Raw genomic sequence first — 24,143 nt, 5'->3', positions numbered from 1 at the left:
CCAATGTTTTCCTATGGAGCTATAACTCGCTTTTTTTTGCTATTGACTGCCAACCTGTATGCAACACTGAACTCAAATAATTTGTACTGTTTATATTTTTCAATAAACATATTTAAAAAAAAAAAAAGGACTTAAGACTCCTGCAACTGTATTGCTGCAACAAACCTGACACAATAATGCTAAACAATCAAGTATTAATATATATGTGCTAAATCAGAATCAACATGGCATGCATCTATTTTTTAAACAAGGTGGGTCATTCTGACCCGATCGCTCGCTGCAGTTTATCGCAGCGCAGCGGTTGGGTTGGAATTGCGCATGCGCCGCAGTGCACCGGTGCATGCCGGACGGCCGAAGGCCGTCGTTAAGTAGCGATTGCCTCTGCCTGATTGACAGGCAGAGGTGGTCGCAGGGCGGGAGGGGGTTGGCGGTGGCGTTAAGCCGCCGTTTAGGGGACACGGTCCAGACAACGCAGGCATGGCCGGACCATTGGGGGGCGGGCCGTGGCGGCTGCGTGACATCTCACGCAGCTGCTGCGGCCAGTGGCAGCGATGATCAACTCCCGGCCAGCTGCAGGAGCTGCGCTGGCCGGGAGTTCCTCCACAAATACAAAAGCTTCGCCACTGTGCGGGGGAGGGGGGCGGACTGACATGCGGGGTGGACTAGCCCTGTGCTGCGCATCCTCCCGCATGTCAGGGAAGATGATCGTAGCTGTGCTAAATTTAGCACAGCTATGATCAACTCGGAATGATCCCCAATGTAGCATGCTTTAACGAGTATTTACTGTGTAATTTTTTGAAATAAGAATATCTACATTATGTAAGACAAACTCATAGCTAGTTCCTTACAGGTTGACTTCTGAAAACTGAAAAGTTATTTTTCTTCATTTAATCAAGTAGATTTCTTGAATAATTAGGAGTGTATACAGGCAGAGATCTATTATTATCCTTTAGTTATACATACCTGTATATAGGGCCAGATTAATAATTGGTGGATGGAGCAATAGCTTCAGTTCTTCACACAAAACTAGGCCCATCATCAGTAGGTATTACAATTGTAATTCTAATTTTGTCACAAACTTATGCAATTTTTCTATTTAAAAAGACATTGGAGCTGCAAGTGTGAGGTTGCTCTGGCCACTCCCACACAGCACTGGTCACACCCACACAGCACAGGTCACACCCACACAGCACCGGTCACACTTGCTCCGTTTTTCACAATAGGTCCTTTAGCATTTTCAGGCTCAGGCCCATGTGACCCTTAATTCGGCCCTGCCTGCATATATAATTTTATTTCATTCTAATTATACATTCTCTATTGATGGGATGGTATTGGGATACCGGTGCTTGGGATACCGGTAGTCAAAATACTGACAGCGGCATCCAGAACTCAGGATCCTGACACCAAGGTGGTAAGGAGACTAGCCCTAATCTCCAACTCCCCTAAGCCTAACCCTCTGTACCCACAGCCTGACCCTAACCCCCCTCCCCCTTGCCCAGCAGCCTAACCCTAACCTTCCCCGGTGGTGCCGAACTCTAACAACCCCTCCCTTCAGCCTAAACCGAACCCTGCCTCGCCTGCAGGCTAACCCTAATCCTCCCCGGTGGTGCCTAACTTGAACCACTCCTCCCTGTAGCCTAAACCAAACCCTCCCTCCCCTGCAGTCTAACCCTAACCCTCCCCAGGGGTTTCCTCTTCTGCAGCCTAATCCTAACACTCTACCAGCAGCCTATACATAACCTTCCCCTGCACGGCTTACCTCTTGGTTAAGATTCTGGTGCCGGGATAGTGAACAATGTTGGGAAACCCAGCACCGGCATTCTGAGTAATGTTGGGATTCCGGCGGCGGTTTTTCGTTTGCAGAGATCCCGACTGTCGGGATCCTGACTGGATCTAATATTGATACACGAATGAAGCATGTATTCTTTAGAAATCATGTATTTTAAATGAATTTAGTTTTACTTTACATGACTTATATATTTATTTATGAACACAATGAATTCAAATTAGCTTTTATTTTGCTAAAGCATAATTTGGGAATCCCTGTATGATATAGTAATTGGTTAATTACATTCAAAAAATAAAGAAGAACAAACCATGGGGGTAAATTTACTAAGGTGGGAGATTTTTAGAACTGGTGATGTTGCCCATGGCAACCAATCAGATTCTACTTACCATTTATCTAGCTGCTTCTAGCAGATAATAGATATAATCTGATTGGTTGCTATGGGCAACATCACTAGTTCTAAAAATCTCCCACCTTTGTAAATTTCCCCCCATGAATGTTAAATTGTTTTCAGTCATTTCTAATATAGCTGCCATAATATGTGAGAGTCAATAATAAGAGTTTCTGAAAATAGCACATTTACTGTAATTTTATTTAACTTTAAGTAAAGAAAATAGCAATGGCAGAATGTAAACACAAATATAATACATAATCTGTGCTGAAAACTTGAACAATTTTTGCTACGTACATTAACAGATATAGGAGCTGATGTAAAGTTGGAAGACAACAGATTGTGTAACTTTGTACTGTGCTTGTGCAAAAGGGTAGGGTATGTGTGACCAGCATTTAGGAAACCGCCGGCCACCATACCGACGCTGGGATCCCGGAATCTAGATGGCCGGTGGGAGAGGGGGATGCTCGCCACAGGTTGTATTCCCACTCTATGGGTGTCGTGGAAAACCACGAGTGGGAATAGTCCCAGCTAGTCTGCATGCCACTGTCGGTATTCTAAGGAGGCGGGATGTAGGAGGAAGTATTGTGACCACCGGTTACATAACTACATGCTGTTCATAAAACTATTATGCTTCCATACATTCAGTATGTACATTCGGGCACACATTGTTTTTGGTATTTGTACTATAGGTCGACAGTGTCCAGATAGACAGTCATTAGGTCAACACCATATGGTCCACATGCCCTACGTCCACAGGTACAAAAGGTTGACAGGTAAAAGGTAGACAATGCTTAAGGTTGACATTTTCAAATGGTCAACAGGTTCAAATGGTCGATATGACAATGGTCGACACATGTTTTTTTTTGGGGGGGGGTATGTTTTTTCAACTTTTGCTTCATCGACTATCCATGTCACAAATCATAACCTTTAGTAACCTTGTGGCTAGTGAAGCGGAGCAAAACAAGACACAGTGTCCAAGCGCAGCGAGCCTGCGAGGTGATGCGTTATAACTAATGGTGGTCACAGGTAAGAACAGAAACAAACTCTACCCCCCCCATAAAATGGGCTTCAACCATTTGTGTGTCAACCATTGTCATGTCGACCCTTTGTTTCTGTCGACCTTTTGTACAGTACCTGTCGACCTTTTTCCATTTACCTTTTATTACTGTTGACCTTTTGATCATGCCAACCATGTGCATGTAGACCAATTGGTGTTGACCTAATGGCTGTTGTCCTTTTTCCTGTAGATTTATTGACCCATAGACATTATTTTTAAATCTCATTAATCAGACTGGGGTAATGTACGATGGAGGTGGTGTGCAAGTTTTGGCAGAGTACAATAAGGAAATATTCACATAATTGCATCATGCAGTGTACAAAACAGATACATACTGTATACACCTCAGGAGGTATATCTTACAGGTGCTCATCTCATAGAGCAAAATACACACTGATGATAATGACTACCAGCGGGTGTGAAAAAGAAGATTAGACATTAAAAACATAGACATTAGGTCGGCAGGGTCAAAAGGTAGACAGGGTCAACAAAAGGTTGACAGGGTCAAAAGGTCATCACACACAAAAATTGCGGTGTTAATTATTTTAAAACATTTTTTACACCAATTTCTTGAAATGCGCTCGCTCGCCACACTTCGGACTTGATTACTAATTGTAATGGTTTGTGACATGGATAGTAAATTTGATGAAATGTGTCCCCTGCCACGCTTCGCTCACCGCAAGGTTACTAAAGGTAATAGTTTGTGACATGAATAGCAAATGCAGCAAAGGTTGTAAAAATGTGGAAAAAACACGTCGACCATATATTAACTTTTTGACCCCGTCGACCTTTTGACTGTCAACTTTTTGACCCTGTCGACCCTTTGATCCTTTTGACCCTGTCAACCTTTTGATTGTCAACCTTTTGACTGTCTATCAACCACCTCCCCTACAAGCAGATACTTCTGATTGATTGATCTTTTTGATATTTACAACATGAAAGCAAGCTCCCATGTAGGTTTTAAAGTGTAGAAAAATCAAGGTTTGTAGTTAATTAGTACTTTTATTTTGTATTGGCATTTGATTTTAACATTTATTTGGGGCCTACAGTCAGAGGCGGAACTACTGTCAGTAATCAAAGGGCCCACATCCGCCCGCATGGAGTAGTGAGCACAATGAAGGGACGTTCGAGCAGCAAAACAGGGCACAGCATCGACAGCTCAGCCACTCCAGAGGCAGAGGCTGTCCTGCACTAGAGAGTGGGAGGAGCCAGCAAATTAGCATTGCTGATCTCAATGCTTTCTTGGGAGAATAAGGCCAAATAGTATGTACAGTGGGGAGGGGGGTTTGTTATACTGCACTACTCTACAGAAAAAAATGGATGAGGATAATTGTTTAAGTTATTGAATGGGCATAGCACATTATTGTTGTTGTACTGAATTGGTACACACTATTGTTAGTGTACTGAGTGGGCACAGCCCATTATTGTTATTATAATGGTTGGGCACAGCCCATAATTGTTATTGTACTGAGTAGTTACACACTATTGTTATTGTACTGAGTTGGCACACTATTGTTTTTGTTTGTTATTGCTGTGCCCACTCAGTATAATAACAGTAATGGAATGTGCCCACTCAGTACACTACCAATAGAATGGGTACACAGTACTGCTATTGTACTGAGTGGCACAACCCATTATTGTTATTGTGCTGAGTAGGTACACACTAATGTTCTTGTACTGAGTGGGCTTACAGGGTTTGGTATGAAATACTGGTGGTCGGGATGCAAGCGGTCACATGACCGACAGCTGCATCAAGAGACTGAAGATCCAACATTGGAGGAGATAAGTATTTTAACCCTCCCCACTTCACTACTCTAACCCTAACCCTCCAGGGATGGCAGCTAGGGCTAACTCTCAGGGGATGTCAGCTAGGGCTAACCACCACCCCAGTATCCAACCCTAACCCTCCTAGTGCCTACCTTTACCCCTCTCCCCCCCACCCCTGGGCCCTATTCCGTTCACCGGTACTTACCTTTAGGATGTCAGTTGTCACAGTCCCGAAACCGGTCTCCTGAGTAGTGTCGGGATTCCGGCCTCGGTCACATGACTGCTGACATCCTGACCACCGGGATGCTGAGCGCATCCTGGCACACACTATTATTATTGTACTGAATTAGTCAGAGACTATTGTTAATATTGCACTAAATGGGGCACAGACTATTTTTCCGGGGGGAGTAGATTATCATCATTTTACCAAAGGGATTAAATTACAGTTCTACTAAATGAAGCTCATATTACCATACCTCCCAACTGTCCCGATTTTGGCAGGACAATCCCATTTTTTGGGCGCTGTCCCACTGTCCCACCCACGGACTACAATGTCCCACAGAGGGGGCAGTTGGGAGGCTCCCTGTCACTCTCTGCTCTGTTTAGCAGAGCAGCAGTGAATATCCATGGGAGATAGGGACAGGGGCAGCAGCTAACAGAGCACTGGGCATAGCCCACTGTGACGAGGCCACTTCCCCTGCACATCCCTTAATTTTCGTGTGCGCATATGTCTCTTCTCGGTAGTCTTCAAAGTTGGGAAGCATGTATTACTATTATTACAGAGTATTTCAATTACTATACTAAATGGGTGGCAAATTATTAGTAATAAAGTTACTTGTATTTCCCTAGTAACCTATGTACATAATTTTTAAAGTTAGGGGCTCCTACATAGTTCAACGTTAACACATAACCACACTGCTGGCAACAGTAGGAGTATTCCAGACACCCCTGTGCTGTAGGTGTTTGGTTATATATCAGGGAGATGCAGGGGGCATCTTGGGCACACAGGGGGGTATGTGACAGATGCTGGCGGTAAATGGGGGCATTTGGGGCACAAGGGTGCATGTGAGGAAAATTCTGCTGTAGAGGGGGCATGGCGACAAGCACTCATTGCAACTAGGCACTAACTGCTCCTTTTTGTTTAGCATCGGAGGTGGGCCCCAAAGCATATTTTTGCACCTGGGCCCATCACTCGCTAGTTCCGCCACTACCTACAATATGTACTAAGCCTTGGAGTTAGATAAAGTGGAGAGAGAAGTACCAACCAACCACCTCCTATCTCATTTTTCAAACACAGCCTGTAACATGGAAGTTAGGAGTTGATTGGCTGGTACTTTATCTCTCCACTTTATCTCTCTCCTAGGCTTGGTACATTTACTATTACCACTTTCAAGCCACATCTATTCAGGGAGGTGCAGTCAGGGGAGGCAGGGGAGGCAGTGCCTCCCCTGTCATTAATGATTAAAATAATACAAAGAAGATATTTATGACACATATTCTGTGTCATTAGTATCTCCTTTATATCAATCTAATCATTAAAAGCAGTTTAAATGTGTTTGGGAGGCACCGATCGTGGTACCTCCTGTTGTGAATGGAAAAGGGGCTGGAGCGGGGGGCAGGACCAAGCCATGGGCAGTAAAAGCCCATTGAAAATTAAGTGCAAAGCGGCACCTACTAAAGTGCCGCTTTGATACAGGGACGTGCTTTCAACCCATGAAAGTACACCCCTGTCAGTGAGGCCAGAATGATTGACCAGCGGATCTGTCATTTGATCCACTGTCATCACTGGGTGGGCACGGCGGGACGCGGCGGAGGTGCGGGCGTCAGAGGCAGCAAAGGTGCGCGCATCATTGGTTGCGGGATGAGCGGAGGTGATATCCAAAGAGGGAGGCAGGGATCCGAGATCCCTACCTGCCATTCTGCAGAGTTTGGCAGCAGGGTGGTACCAATTTCAAAAATGGCGCCTCAGCCTCATTTTGGAAATTCAAAATGGCCACCTTGAGCCAATCACGGCTCGCCGTGTCATCGCCCCGCCCCCTCTTCCTGATTTATATAAGTAAGCGCGAGGCAGCGGCATCAGTCCAACGGCGGAGGAGGAGCAGTGACGAGCTCCTGAAGTTAGAAGACGGCGAAAGTCCTGGATGGGCGGCTGCTATGCAAAAGAGCTTAACAGCCACCATCCATCAGTTGAAGACGTCGGAAGCCCTGGGGAGGTGGCAGCCATGCAAAAGAGCTTTAAGGCTGCCGCCTTCCAGAGGAAGACGCCGGGAAGCCCTGAATAATATATATTTTTTTTTTAAAAGTGTGGTGTTTTAGTTTCAGATTGTCTTTACAGGTGGACTACAGGTGCCAGCGGGCCCTTTATGTCTGGGCATGCTGGCACTTGTGGTTCTCAAAGTGCCGGCATGCTGGGACCTGTAGGCCGCCTGTAAAGAACAATATTAGCATACAACGAACCCCGCACCCACCGCCACCAGGGGTGCGGAGCATAGCACTGGGCTATCAGCCCAGTGCTGGTTGTTGCTCGGGAGGGGGGACCCCATTTTTATTTTTTTGGGGGTCCCACTTTCCAAGGAATTCCAGCCCTGGGCTGACTGGCTTGGAGGGGCTGTTTAATGTTATGGCAGGGGGACCCAACACTGAGTGCCTCCCTGTTGTGGCATTACCCCATACCCCCCTTCTTGGCTGGATCTGCGCTCAGCCTGGTGCAAAGACTACTGTTCTTTTCTAGCATACATCTAGCACATATGATATCAATGCAGAGCCAGATGCATCTTAAGAGTCGTCCAATTACGCAACTTGCAAAAAATTTGTCTTTTGTTGTTTTATAAGCCCTTTTTTCTAGTGCATTTCTGAGACAAAATGTGTCCAACTCTACATCAGCAACATAATATACAAAAGGCTGAAGTTAATGGCTGTGTATATTTATTTAGCGTCTGCAAAATAACTGTTTTTTATGAATTTTTCACATTCATAGGATAAACATACATTTAACACTTTAACAGGAAATGTTTATTGTACAATAACAAACTACCAGTTATTTTTGTTGCAACAGTATTATTTTAAAAGCTGTAACCTTTTTAAATTTATCATGTACATAACATAAGCTTCAGACTGATGAAATTTGTTTGGAATAAATACATTTGTTCCTTCAAACCCCATAGTCTCAGCTTCTAGCAAAACTGTATGTGCTTCAGTAAATCACAAACAATGCAGAGTGCAGAAATGGTGGAAGCTTTCTATAATAAAAACTTTAAAATTGGGTATATAAGGACCAAGCTTGCCTAATATATAGCTGCTGGGATTTAGAAATCTTTAGGTGATTTTTGTTAAAAAATCAAATAAAAATATGTTCTTGTGAATTTCAATTAGCTTATTTTGTGGTTAGTGCTTCTAGGATAGAGTAATTGGTTGGACTGTAACCTTCATTAGCACACAAGCAGGGAACCTTCCTATTTAAAAATCATTTTATTTTGAAACTATGCATCTGAAACTTCATTTTTTAATAAAATACCAAGTTACGAATGAACTTTCTTACAACTACTTTACAAAATTACTTAAAGCTTCACAATCAGCTAGAATAGTAAACATTTTAGTCACCATTTCAAAATGGCTACCAAACAGGGGGATTGTCAGGGGGAGGACCAATGAGAAATTGCAATGACTACATAGAAACACACCTGCGTTGTACAGACAGCACCCCGAAAGCGCTGCCACATCGCCGACGACGCGCCCTGCGACTGCCTCTGCCTGTTAATCAGGCAGAGGTGATCGCACAAGTGAGATTCCATCGCATCTCATTGTGTGCGCACGCGCAGTGCAGCTGCTGCGGGTGCGCACACTGGACAGGGCTTCAGCATGCGTACGCTTCCGCTGCAGCGACCAGGTATGAATTAGGCCCTTTGGCATTACATTTCAGAATTTAAGATTCATATATAGTGTTTGTTAAGTGTATATAAATGGATATGAAAATCAAAAACATTGATCATCAAATAGAACATATTCGTATTTTTATGTGTTTTTACAGTAACTTGCTTTGCACTGCACTATTGTAGAAGGCTTCTTATTCCATAGTATTGAATTTAGCATGTAGCATTGCAGTTGAACACTCACATGTACAGTATTTCAATTAGATCACTAAAAAAAACCTTTGAAGCATCTACAGTACAGTACGATTTGTATTTCAGCATTCATTTGCATTGAACCATGATTATAATTCCTGTTATGTCACAAATACATATTTGAAAAATGCAGATTAAACATATCTAAATATATATTAAGAACAGGGCTAAATGCTATGTATCTTATATGCAGCAATTTTACACATAATACATTCCATTGCACAAACCACTATGTGATCACTGCACCACTGCAAGCACAAACAATTTGAAAAAAATGATACTCAGATAATTCATGTCATGAACCGATGAACCTTAATATTTCACGGTATTTTTTTTTTTACTAGCTTATGCACATTTATATGCATATTTGAACAATTACTTCATTAATTATGACAGAATTGGGCATTTAAGAAACTTGGTGCGAAAATAATATACATTCTATCATATTACTATTACAACACCACATATCTTAAATGTCACCTGTTATGTACAAATACAGATCACAGACACATTCTAGCATGAAGTGGACGTATAGGTTGTGCTTGGGCTTGCAGGCATCATATATTCTGTATCATAGCAGTTTGTTATTTATGAAAGAAATAACTATTTTTGTCTCTCGGCAAGGTAATAAAAGCATTAACAGAGATAAAGCTCCAAATATTAATGTTATTGTTGGTATATATAACAAGAATTGATGCTTGAATATGTAATTCTATAACTGTCTTACAAAGAAACAGGACACACAAAATACTTTTTTGTTGCTTGGTTACAATGTGCTTAATTAGAACAAAGTTTAATATGAACATCTGTTGTTCAGTAAATTCCAGCTATGACCTTGTATATTCCCCTACTATAGACGTTTACACAACCACCAAACTCTGTGATGTGTATGTATATATATATATATATATATATATATATATACAAAGTTTCTATATACCAGAGTGAATTAAGTGACAAATAGTAATGCCAAGTACAAAATTGAAAACATATTAAAAGCAGTTAATTTATGCTACATAAAAAAAACCTGTGTTGGCATTATGTCAACAGTGGTTTTTGTATTTGTAAGAATTACAAAGATGCCAGAAACATATTAAAGTCAGTCCATTTTAAGAGTCGTTTATTATCTTAGGATGGCTGTTCTTCCTCCAATGCTTCATTTCTAGTCATAGGATTTTCCAAATCCCAAGGAAATTGGTTCATCCAAAAACATCACCTCTTTTACTGCACCATACCACTAAACTGATCATTGCTGCAGTCAAGAAAATAGGGACTAGAATAAGAGTTGTGAGAATTTCATCTGGAGGATCTTCCCATGACACTGTGTCTGAAGAACAGTTTGAAAAAAATTGTCTGTGAATTCCAGTGATGAATCGTTCTGCCAGGGTGTTTGGCCAAAAGCAACCCCCATCTTCAGCTGTCAACTTTGTACACAATGAAAAAAGGTCATAATACCTATAAAGAAGATAAAACGTTCATGTTAAAAGGGAAAAAATGTAATATTATGAACACAACCATTTCACTTTAAAGGCGTTTTAATGAACATTGAAGAGCAATATACTGTATCAGTCACTTGTATTATCTCTATTTTTACATTTTACACAGAAAATTAGATATAGTAAGTTGAAGGAAGTGAGAATGTTAATGTCATTTAATGCTCCTTTGCATGATTATTTCTAAAATTCTAACTTATGTTGGTAATAAGCCAGGAAAACTCTTGGTCAGTAATACTGGCAATTGACCCATGGTAAAAATGTACCCAAAATTAAGTATTAATTGTGAAACATAAATAGATGCAAGACAGTTATTGCATACTCAGAAATACCATTGATATGCAATTTTTATGGGGTAACTGTTCATTAGAAGATGTATCCATTTATTATTTGTCACACATTGCCTGTATTAAATATTTTGTTTATTTCTACTGTATTTGTTCTCTGTAAACTGATTTAGTTGCAATGCTCACTTGTTAATTGTGTTATTGTTACTTTGCAGTTCTGTCTCCTTTACTGCGTGTTTATGTACTTTTTGTTTCCTTTCTATTGCTTAATTTGTTACTGTCTTTGTTTATTTGTATGTCCAATGCCTTAATAAAGACAGAATTAAATAAAGAATACTGTATGTATCCAAGTCCAAGCAATATCTAATTACTGTACTTGTACATCAGAAATGGGTGGTTTCACAGTTTCACCAATTTACAAAATGAAGTACACCTGGTCTAGATGTTTCAAAATTCAATTAGCAGCATTATTACACTATTTGCATCCAAATCACATCAATACATACCCATAAGGCCATAATATTACATTCATATCTTCGAACACAGACACGCACTACAGAAACAGTGTAAAGCAAAACAACCAAAGCTCAGTGATCGGCGTACAGTAAACAAAGCATCCAGTACACAGAGCATGTCAATGGCCACCATACAATACAGAGACAAATGTTTGTTACTGATACACAATACAGAGAGCATTTTTGAGACTGAGATATACTTCATAGAGCAGCTTTGAGACCGCCATTCAATATAGTGAGCATTTTTATAACCACCATACAAAATGGAGAGCATGTTTTGACCACCACGCATACAAATGTGTCCTCATACATCTAGCCTCAATATACCATGCAGCATGAGGTGCCTGGTGCCAGTGAGTTTTCAGGTTCTCTGCAACTCTGCTAACATTGGGTGTCTTTTTTTGCCAATAATGCTGTGCTAATTAATTTGATATATGACACTTGTATATTGTGTGTGACTGAGACTGTATACAGAGTAGAACAAACCCTTTATTGAAAAAAAGCTGCAGCTTCTACATTGTAACAATTTGTGTACAGATTGAGAGACTCAGTTGCACACAATATAGAAGTGTCATACAGCATATCAAATTAATCACACAGTCTACTGATGCATTCTAGTCGCAGTGCATAACGAATAGGACACATTTTCTGTAAAATAGAAGCAAAAAAGATGCCTAACGCTAGAAGAATCTCATGCGACCTGGTATGCAAAGAGACGTGACTGCAGCAAATATGTATGAGGACACATCTGTATAAGCACCACTGTAATTAATCTATCCTCAAAATTCAACTTTTCAAGCAACATAACCCATTCAACAGAATTTGCCACATGAATCATTAACTCCTTCATCCTAATCAATAATTATCACCAATTTATTTAATTAATATTCATTTATTCCCTAATTACCTTATGTAGACTAATTTAAAAAAATGTAACCTTAAATAACCCCAATTGAAGCACCAGTGCCCCACTCCTCTCACCAGTGCCATCATCATCTGAATTGCACCCCCTCTCACCAGCACTCTCATCCTCTAAACAGAGCACCCCATCTCACTAGCACTCTCACCAGTGTCCTCCACTCTCACCAGCATCCCACATCTCACCAGTGCCACCTCCTCTCACCAGTCCCCCTCCTCTCACTAGTATCGCATTCTCTCCCCAATGCCCTCATTCTCTCAATAGCGCCTCTTCTCTCAAAACTGACCCCTTCTTTCACCAGTTCCTCTGGCTCACCTCAACCTCCTTCCTCTCACCAGCACCCTCCTCCTCTTACAGCAACATCCCTCTCACCAGCACCCAATCCTCTCACCAGCACCCTCATCTTCTCACCAGCAACCTCCATATAACCAACACCCCCTCTTCTCACCAGTGCCGCCACTACCATCACCAGTGCCCTTATACTCTTACTAGCACCCATCTCTCACCAGTGCCATAATTTTCTAATCAGCATATCCCCTCTCACCACACCACGCTCCTCTCACCAGGACCCCCTCCTCTCACCAGCACCCTCTTCCTCTCACAGCAATACTCTCCTCTCATCCGCAACTCCCCTCTTACCAGCACCGCTCTCCTCTCATCAGCTCCATCATCCTCTCATCAGTATCCTCCTTATCTTCAGCACCACTCCTCTCACCAGTGCTCACACTAAACATAAAAGTGCCCTCATCCTTTCAGCAACACCCCCCTTTCACCAGCACCCTTTACTCTAACCAACGTCCCCCTTCTCACCAGCACTCCCTCCTCTCCTCAGTGCCCCCAACTCTCACCAGAACCCTCATCCTTTCAACAGTGCCCCCTTCTCTCACCAGCATCCCCCCTTGCCAGCACCCTCTAAATCTCACCAGCACCCATTATCTCACCAGCACCCCCCTCTCCCCAGTGCCAAGTCTCCTCTCAGTAGAACCGTCATTTTGTCACCAGCATATTTTACTAGTGCTCCCTCTTCTGACCAGTACCCCATCTCACCAAAGTATGGGAGGCATGAAGGTGGAGCCAATCACTGCGCACTGAAGCAGCATAGTCTCTTGTAGTTGTTGAAAATGGTACCTATTGCTCCCATTTTCAACATTTATAAGGAGTTGGTATCCCCCGGAAACCCTCTGGCTATGCTACTTGTATGAAAATTGCAATACATAATTTGAAAACTGCTAAATCACTGTACTGAAGAACAAATACAGCTTTTGAACTACCTAAATTCCTTGATTTGCACTGATAGCATAGGTAGGCTATAGAGTAAGTTTACCACATTTGAACAGGAGCATCACAATGCTCAGATAGAAAACACACACATCTTTACACATTAAAGTGCTTCACATAAGAAACTACATTCTAAAAGATAGATAGATAGATAGATAGATAGATAGATAGATAGATAGATAGATAGATAGATATGCAAAATGGCAATGTTGCATATTAGCAGAGAAATAAGTTAATTTACCTCAAAGTGAATTGTGCTGAAAATATAAAAAACATAAGCCCATGTTCTTCTTAGGCTCAGTGCTAGAAATGTACTGGAATAGATGGAAGATCATTGCTGTCACTGAAATTGGAGAGCTGTCATTATGAATGGTGTTTTTGTTTTGTATCTAGGCTTCTGGACTCATTACTGTACCAGTTGATATGCCAACATGATTTACCAAATATCTATGACCCAATTTGTACCTTACATTACATATAAATGGAACACATTTAAAATGTGAGCATAATGTACTGTATATCAACACAAGACCAAGGGGGAAATGTAATAGGGTATGAGAATGAGAAAGTGAGAGATTTTGGTAAAATTTTCCTGTTTTTTTTTAAAGTGGCAATCATTTACATGGCAAAACCAGGTTAATTTTGCCATGCAAATGATTGGCACTTTAAAAAAAAAAAAAAAAAAAAAACAGGAGAAATTGACCAAAATCTCTCTGATTCTCAAACCCTATTACATTTCCCCCCATGAGATTATTAGCAAGTCTTTGTTATATACCAGGGGTGGCCAAACAGTCGATTGCGATCTGCTGCCCATCCACAGAGGTGAGGAGAACGCAGCGCGCGCCTCTCCTGCCTGCCGCCCTGCCCCTCAGTCTGGTCTCCGGCGGTGATGGCGGAGTGTATATCTCAAATCAGGCGCCGGTTCATTAGCCAATCAGAGCTTGCGGACCAGCGCCTGATTTGAGATATACACGCTGCCGTCACCGCTGGAGACCAGACTGAGGGCCCGGGGCAGAGCGGCAGGCAGTAGAGGCACGTGCTGCGCTCTCCTCACCACAGCAGCAAAATGGTGAGCAGCACTATGGGGGCATATCTGGCACTGTGGACATATGGCACTGTGGGGGCATATGTGGCACTGTGGGGGGGGGGGCATATGTGGCGCTGTGGAGGCATATTTGGCACTGTGGGGGCATATCTGACACTGTAGGGGCATATCTGGCACTGTGGGCACATGGCACTGTGGGGGCATATGTGGCACTGTGGGAGCATATCTAGCACTGTGGGGGCATATCTGGCACTGTGGGCACATGACACTGTGGAGGCATATCTAGCACTGTGGGGGCATATCTGGCACTGTGGGCACATGGCACTGTGGGGGCATATCTAGCACTGTGCGGGCATATCTGGCATTGTGGGCACACGGCACTATGGGGGCATATCTGGCACTGTCGGGGCATATGTGTATCTGGCACTGTGGGGGCATATCTGGCACTGTGGGGGTATATCTGGCACTGTGGGGGCACATGTGTATCTGGCACTGTGGGGGCATATGTGTTTGAGGTTTTTATCTGTGCGGGCCAATGTGTGATTTTGTGCGAGACATTACACCCTGTGCAGCAACTACACCCCTTTTTGTTGTACCATGCCCCCTTTTTGTTATACCACACCCCTTTTTAGGGGTATCCCACCAAGGTAGATCACAAAAGCTTTTCAGCTTTCAAAGTAGATCACCGACTCAAAAAGTCTGGCCACCCCTGTTATATACCATCAAATACAGTTCTAGTTTTGTATATTATCACCTCATACAATTCATGATATATTAATCCACTTGCAGTATAGTCAAAAATTGTTAGAACTGTTTGTTTAAAGTCAAATTAACTATAGCTATACAAAGTCATGACAAATGCAATGTATTGTGTTGTCTCATAATGTATTTACAATTTCAAGTGTGCATCTAATACTGTAGGTTCTGATTTACTGGAATTGATGTGATTTCATCTAAATAGCTTATAAATTGAAAGAGACTATTTGTTTTTAGGTTGGTTTAGCCTCAATCACACCGGTTTCCCTCTGGTGACATAAAGAGCCATATACCAGTGATATGAATACAACATGCAGTATATCAGATAAGTAGTCAGATAACACAACAATCATACAAAGTAACAAAAAAACAGGTCCAGGGAGTTCATCTTGTAATTGTTAATATGTCTGTATAATAGAAATATCTGCATGACATTTGTGTAAATAACTTTGTTCTACTTCTTTCGCTTACATGTGAATAAAAGTTACCATTAAATATAAAAGACATTCCTAGCACTAAAATTTATTCAAAAAAAAGTAAACGGCATGCTTCATAAAATATACAATATGTTTTGTTTTTTTTGTTTTTTTTCTGTATTACAAAAGGCGTAATACAATAATTGCGCATAAGTAAGGAGTGAAAGAGAAAGGATCACTGCTCACATAAAAGCATGTACTCAGTACGCTGAGAATCATACTGTACAGTTTAAAACATAATAATATTAAGAAAGTAAAATACATATATACTGTAGTGCAGAACAGTGATACACAACCTTTCTTTAGGTTGAGCCCCAGAATGCAGGGCCATAACTAGGTGTGTGCGGAGTGTGTCACCGAACATACCACTGCAGGGTAGGGGGCGCTGTTGGCAGCACTTATATACCTATACAGTATTCATGGACTTGATAGCTCTTTGTTGTTCAATCGCACTGTCTTTATTTCATTTTGGGGAGCTGATATGCCTGGGATTCGAACCTATTGCCTATGGCATTGCAGGCAGACACTTCATTCATTGAGCTATGTTTAATACATGGAACGCAACTACTGGTGACAAAAATCTAAATGCAACATCCACACATATTCAAATATGGTACATTTATTCCAAATTTATACTTGCACAGCTGCATAACAGCATGTACAGTATTTCCAAGAAATAAAATACAGTGTTGGGTTCTTATTGGTTTGCCATTTGAGCTACAGTAGCACTCATCTGCTTCTCTTTTCATAATAGAGAATGATCCTTTGTTTATATAATATATTGGGGCAAATTCAGATGAGGTTGAAGCGACTATCGCTGCAGCTTACACAGAAGCAGCAGCCATAGCACTAATATGGCGATGCAGCCAGAGACATCACGCCTCCTGATGCATTACTGATCTAAACTGTGTGCAAAAACGCAGTATCAGATGTTAGCCGGAATCATTGACTAACCGCGTGCAGAGGCGTAACTAGAGTTTTTGGAGCCCAGGGCAAGATCAATAATGGCGCCCCCCCCAAAAAAATACAAAGGAAAGTATGTGCGCACGCCACTGGCGCACTCTGAAAAAATTGGCCATGAGGGGGCGTGGACACTGAAAACAGAATGTGCCAACATGACACGCCAGCTGTTTCATGTCATACTGGGAACATTCTTTATAATTCCACATGCACCTTACCATCATCATCATCATCTCCTACACAAATAGGTGTCACTGTGTATAAAGATGTCTGGGTATGTATGTATAGATGTAGGTGCAGTGGTCGAAGTAGAAGTTTTGAAGTGAGGGTATGGAAAAGTGAAGGGTGTAATTATGAGCTCACCGAAGATGCGCGCGCTCCGGAAAAGGGGGTGTGGTCACTCAAAAGGGGGGTTGTCTTTCAGTGTAGTAGGACCTATTATACTATCTAGTACTGGTTATACTAGTACTAGACCTTATACTATCCTTATACTACCCCTTATACTATTTAATACTAGACCTTTCACATTTTAGCACATGGTATGAGCCAAAATTCACATTATAGCACACAGAATGAGCCGAAATTAGCATTATAGCAAACTGAATGAGCCGAAATTCATATTATAGCACACAGAATGAACCAAAATTAACATTAAAGCCACTGAATGAGCCAAAATTCACATTAAAGCACACAGAATGAGCCAAAATTAACATTAAAGCACACAGAATGAGCCAAAATTCACATTAAAGCACACAGAATGAGCCAAAATTCACATTAAAGCACACTGAATGAGACGAAAGTCACATTATAGCAAACTGAATGAGCCGAAATTCACATTATAGCACACAGGATGAGCCGAAATTCACATTAAAGCCACTGAATGAGCCGAAATACACATTAAAGCACACAGAATGAGCTGAAATTCACATTATAGCACACTGAATGAGCCGAAATTCACATTAAAGCACACAGAATAAGCCGAAATTCACATTATAGCACACAGAATGAGCCGAAATTCACATTATAGCACCCAGGATGAGCCGAAATTCACATTAAAGCACACTGAATGAGCCGAAAATCACATTAAAGCACACTGAATGAGCCGAAATTCACATTATAGCATACAGAATGAGCCGAAATTCACATTATACCACACTGAATGAGCCAAATTTCACATTATATATATATATATATATATATATATATATATATATATATACACAATTGCGGGTCACTCGGATGTAAATACAGTAGATGCAGAGTTTTACTACAACAATAGTAGCGGGGGCGACTTGCCTCTCCTTTGTGTATACCCCCCCTATTCTATGCCTCTCTTTCTGCATACCTCCCCCCATTCTATGCCTCTCTTCGTGTATAGTATACCCCCCCATTCTATGCCTCTCTTTGTGTATAGTACACCTCCCCCTATTCTATGACTCTTTGTGTATAGTACACCCTCCCTATTCTATGCCTCTCTTTGTTTATAGTATTATAGTATACCCCTCTACCCCTATTTTATGCCTCTTTGTTTATAGTATTATAGTATACCCCTCTAACCCTATTCTATGCCTCTCTTTGTTTATAGAATTATAGTATACCCCTCTACCCCTATTGTATGCCTCTCTTAGGCATAGGGGTAAGGGGGGGGGGTATACTATACTATAAACAAAGAGAGGCATAGAATAGGGGTAGAGGGATATACTATAATACTATAAACAAAGAGAGGCATAGAATAGGGGGGGTAGTCTCTTTGTGTGTCACTGTCTAGTGCCCCCACCCCCCTTCCCCCTCCTCACCTCTCAGCGGCAGGCAGAAGCTCAGGCATCGTGGCCACGCTCCCAGCAGCAGCCCTAGCAAGGAGGGAGGCTAGGAGCTGCTGCAGTAATGCCGCCGAGCACCACAGCGGGACTTGCTCCGCAGCGAAACACGTGCAGGCAGTGGCTGCGGGCGGTCAGGCGGTGGTGGCTGTGGGTGCGTGGGTGGGAGCGATGTCCTGGATAGCGGCGCGGGTGCCCCCTTAGCTGTGCCCGTCACAGCACCCAGGGCATGTGCCCTGCTCGCTCTACCCTAGTTACGCCTCTGACTGCGTGACCCAAAGGCTTGACCGGGCATGGTGACGCTAGTTTAGACCAAAAGACAGAAGGAAGTTATCTTAGAGATGTGCGCAAGACAAGAACAGCTTTAACGTATATAATCCCCCTCAAGGGTGTCACCACACCCAGACAGGACAAAATGTAACAATTTTAACGGGAGAAAATACTCGTATAAGCGTTTAAGAATAAAAAAATGAATTATACATTCCTTTTGTATCCACAATGCTGGTCTTTATTCCTCCGACTTCAATATCGTGGTAGCAATTGTTTCCACTCCAGTCCCAATGTATAGAAAACAGAAAAAAAACACAAAATGTGTACAATTGTTTAAAGTCTATCCCGATGTATATAACCCACTGGACCCATGAGAAGAGAAAATTTCAAAAATCTGGAACTCGTACCACGACTCACAATGGAGTATTATACACTGTGCACGTAGCAGTTTCTTTATCCTAGACCTCGTATACCCTTCACCAGAGGATCCTAGACACACAATGGTATCTCCCAAGATATGTATTGGATGATAATCTCACATGGGACATTTACCCAACGTTTTTATGAAAGAATGGGTACCCAACTCACTTGAGAGGGGGGCGGAGACAAGCCTCAAAAGGTTTCTTTACTCGGCCCAATGGTGGCTCCACCAGTACTTCCTGCTTTTCAATCACTCCTTTTATTCCTCCCAAAGTGCTTGGTTCTCATGAGTATGTGGAAAAAGAATTTGACATGCAATGTGTAGCGTTGTTTTATGGCCGTATATCAATCAGCCCTCAAAAAATCCCACACAGAGATGAAGGAAGTATATAGGGCGTACCCCAACTCACAGTGCTGATCCCCACCACGTGTATAAAACGGTTTCTTCACAACTGAACCCAGTGTAACCTCCACTAAATGTGTATAAGAGGTGTGCGTACCCAACTCACTTCTAAGCAAGGTATTTTCAATCCTAATAAAGGTTTCTTTAACAAGATAAAATAAACCTTTATTAGGATTGAAAATACCTTGCTTAGAAGTGAGTTGGGTACGCACACCTCTTATACACATTTAGTGGAGGTTACACTGGGTTCAGTTGTAAAGAAACCGTTTTATACACGTGGTGGGGATCAGCACTGTGAGTTGGGGTACGCCCTATATACTTCCTTCATCTCTGTGTGGGATTTTTTGAGGGCTGATTGATATACGGCCATAAAACAACGCTACACATTGCATGTCAAATTCTTTTTCCACATACTCATGAGAACCAAGCACTTTGGGAGGAATAAAAGGAGTGATTGAAAAGCAGGAAGTACTGGTGGAGCCACCATTGGGCCAGAGTAAAGAAACCTTTTGAGGCTTGTCTCCGCCCCCCTCTCAAGTGAGTTGGGTACGCATTCTTTCATAAAAACGTTGGGTAAATGTCCCATGTGAGATTATCATCCAATACATATCTTGGGAGATACCATTGTGTGTCTAGGATCCTCTGGTGAAGGGTATACGAGGTCTAGGATAAAGAAACTGCTACATGCACAGTGTATAATACTCCATTGTGAGTCATGGTACGAATTCCAGATTCTTGAAATTTTCTCTTCTCATGGGTCCAGTGGGTTATATACATCAGGATAGACTTTAAACAATTGTACACATTTTGTGTTTTTTTTCTGTTTTCTATACATTGGGACTGGAGTGGAAACAACTGCTACCACGATATTGAAGTCGGAGGAATAAAGACCAGCATTGTGGATACAAAAGGAATGTATAATTCATTTTTTTATTCTTAAACGCTTATACGAGTATTTTCTCCCGTTAAAATTGTTACATGGTGACGCTAGTGAACACTGCACAGCTCCCCCTGCGCCGTAGGCGTGACCCGTCAAACAGGAGAGTGACCTAACAAAAAGGGGCATGGCCTCGTGGGGATCTCCGTTCCATCACTCTAGGGGAGGTCCAGCATTCCCGAAGATGCTGGCTGGGCTGAGTGCAGTGCCGGCTCTTCATGTGTGGCAGGAGCTGAGTGCTGCACGAGAATATCACACTGCAGCACCCGGCTCCTGTCACTGCAGAAGACCAGACACTTTGACGTCACCCCTTCCAAGGGTGACGCTCCAGTGATAGCTGCACCTCCTACACTGGCATAACCCATGGAGTCGCACAAGCCAGCCACCACAAGTCATACACAGAGGCCAGGGAAACTCTGTCTGGCCTCTTCCCTCTCCACAATGACGGTGACATGCCTCCATTTGGAGAAATGGAGGCCTTCGCCACCCCCTTCCCATCCCCAAATGGCATCAGACTGTCAATCACTGACAGTCTGATGCCAATCAGCATCTTTCATCGCAGGACCCGTAAAGCATCTCCAACCACATGTAAATTACCTCCATTCTCACAATGCTGCTAGACCTTACAGCAAAATTTTAGTAGGGGCCCAGCGAAGCTGCTCTTACCTCCTGTGGGCCCTGCTCTCACAATTAATTGCTCTTAAAATACGTGTGGAAAGTACATGAATATGGGCAATACATATAAGACAGGCAGTGCAGCAGTACTATCCAAACAGCTATTATGGAAATGTAAGAGCACATGCGTGTCCACCCAGAATACATCCAGTGACTTTTTTTTCTTCATAAAATTCAGGAAGAATGAATGTCTGCAGTGCTGATATCAGGCTATAAAATGTAGCATTTGATGAAACTCACTGTTAGTTACAATGCACTGGAATTTGTACAGTTGTCTAGGGGCATTATTTATTCAGTGAATGTTTTGCAAATCAATTAATCAAATGAATCTCTGGAATTTGTCTACATTCAGAATAATCTGAATCGTTTAGTGAATTGCAAATCACAAAAAGTCCCAAATGTGTTGTAACATGTTAATTGCAGCTTATTGATCTCAGTAGGATGTCATATACATGATAAGTACATTATGTTATGACTGAATTGTGTTTGTTTCATCCTACAGAGTACATAGATCTTTCACAATTAATTTACAAACCAAAAAAAGTAGGCAAATGCTACAGTAAATTGTCAACATGCTGCAACATGCGGATGTACAATGCTGTGGATGACGTGTTCTTTCATTATACATGTAACGATATACTGTCCAACTATCTCTCTGCTATCGCTTCTTGAATGTCCCGGCGCTTGCTTAAAATTAACATGTCTAAGACTAAGTTGATCATCTTCCCACCCTCTCGCACAACCTCACCTGCCACAATTTCATTATCTATTGATGGCACAACTATCTCCTCTATCCCCCAAGTGCGCTGTCTTGGAGTAATCCTTGACTCCTCCTTCTCCTTCAAACCACACATTTAGCACCTCTTCCACACTTGCCGTTTTCATCTCAAAAATATTTCCAGGATCAGTTCCTTACTCACCCAGGATGCTACTACTCTTATCCTCTCACTGGTCATCTCCAGACTGGATTAGTGTAATCTTCACCTATCTGTCACCCCTGACAAATGCCTCTCTCCACTCCAATCTATCCTCAATACTGCAGCTCAGCTCATCTTTCTCACCAAAAGCATAATGTTCACCTCCCCCCTCACTGGCTTCTCTTCCCTTTCAGAATAAAATTAGAGGCCCCCATCCACTTGTGCGATATAACCAATTTGCATCCGATTCCGAGCTTTCTGTTTGCATGTCATTTTCCTCTGACTCCGATCCGAGGCGCGTTCCCGTGCTCCTCGGATCGGAGTCGCAGATCGGCATGGAATTTATCGCAATCGGAGAAGGTGCACTTCGGAATGCATTTGTACACAATCGGATGCAATTCGTCAGATGTAATAAAAACCACTCAGTTGCAAATCGTAATCACAGGACTGCCGGCAAGCTGCCAGGAAGGTCGGGAGAAAATCGGATCTGACTTTCAGTTCAAATATGTCTCACTAGTGGATGGGGGCCTTTAAGCTTCTTACACTCGCCTACAAAGCCCTCACCCACTCCTCTCCCATTTATATCTCTGACCTTATCGCCCTTTAAACTCCAACCCGTCCTCTTCGCTCTGCTAATGCACACCGGGATCCGATCTGAAGATTGACAGTATCTAGGTCGACAATGTTTAGGTCGACCACTATAGGTCGACATGGATGGAAGGTCGACAGGGTTTTCTAGGTCGACATGTGCTAGGTCGACAGGTCTAAAGGTCAACATGAGTTTTTCCCATTTTTTTCCTTTTTTTGAATTTTTTCATACTTAACGATCCACGTGGACTACGATTGGAACGGTAATCTGTGCCGAGCGAAGCGGTAGCGGAGCGAAGGCACCATGCCCGAAGCATGGCGAGCGAAGCGAGCCATGCGAGGGGACGCGGTGCACTAATTTGGGATCCCGGTCACTCTACAAAGAAAACGACACACACAAAAAAAATCCTCATGTCGACCTTTAGACCTAGCACATGTCGACCTAGAAACCCTGTCGACCTTCCATCCATGTCGACCTAGTGACTGTCGACCTATAGTGGTCGACCTAAACATTGTCGACCTAGATACTGTCGATTTGATGAACCACACCCTGCACACCACCTCTCCTGCCTACTGATTACTTCCTTACACTCCTACCTTCAAGATTTTTCTCTCAGCATTATGGTAACTACTTATAGCAGGAGGCAATATAACAGTGAAGTGAACTTATCTATGTTAGCATTTAAATATAGATGGAGGGTGAAGGAGGCCAGAGTAACATGGAGTGACAGTGTCATTGTGAGTAAATAAAATGTAAGATATTAAAAAGTTGATCTCAAAGCATTTTACAGACATTGGAAAAGGCATTGGCTTATGCCCCTCTTGCTTTTTTAGTGCTGTATAATAATTTATTACCCTCAGAACACACCATTTTGCCCCAGCAAAATTCAGTAACCCCTCCCTTTTAGATTGTAAACTGTTACAAGATGAGCCCTCTTCCCTTATGTTCTCTTTTACCTGTGCCATCATCTTCTCCCCCTTAGTATTCTTTTGCAATCAGTAGCTTTAAACCCAGAGGGGAAGCTAAGTTTCTGTCACCCATGGCAAAGATGCAGCTTGGTTCACCCACTCCTGACTCCCTTTTAACATGGTTGTTCATATATGCAAGCAGACCCATCCTCATTCTCCTTTTATGCCATCAGAACCTTCACATGCTAACATACTCTTCCATGTGCCCCTTAAATACCATCAGATACATCAAGATGCCTTATACAGTATATGCCATCAGACCCTGCCCCCTCCACAGACTCCACTTCTTATTT

General features: G+C 42.4%; 1 protein-coding gene across 1 annotated transcript in view; it reads right to left on the bottom strand.

Annotated features, from left to right (window-relative positions):
• Positions 1-2,350: 2,350 nt before the first annotated feature.
• RAMP3 (receptor activity modifying protein 3) overlaps positions 2,351-24,143 on the bottom strand; it is a 377,139-nt gene continuing 355,346 nt past the window's right edge. Inside the window, exon 3 of the mRNA XM_063922650.1 lies at positions 2,351-10,580. Within this exon, the coding sequence (XP_063778720.1) occupies positions 10,325-10,580 (256 nt within the window). The 3' untranslated portion in view covers positions 2,351-10,324. The remainder of the gene's footprint in view (positions 10,581-24,143) is intronic.

The sequence above is a fragment of the Pseudophryne corroboree genome, chromosome 5, assembly GCF_028390025.1.
Source record: "Pseudophryne corroboree isolate aPseCor3 chromosome 5, aPseCor3.hap2, whole genome shotgun sequence".
In the NCBI taxonomy this organism is placed as follows: Eukaryota; Metazoa; Chordata; class Amphibia; order Anura; family Myobatrachidae; genus Pseudophryne; species Pseudophryne corroboree.
This window is presented reverse-complemented; position numbering and strand designations above follow the sequence as displayed.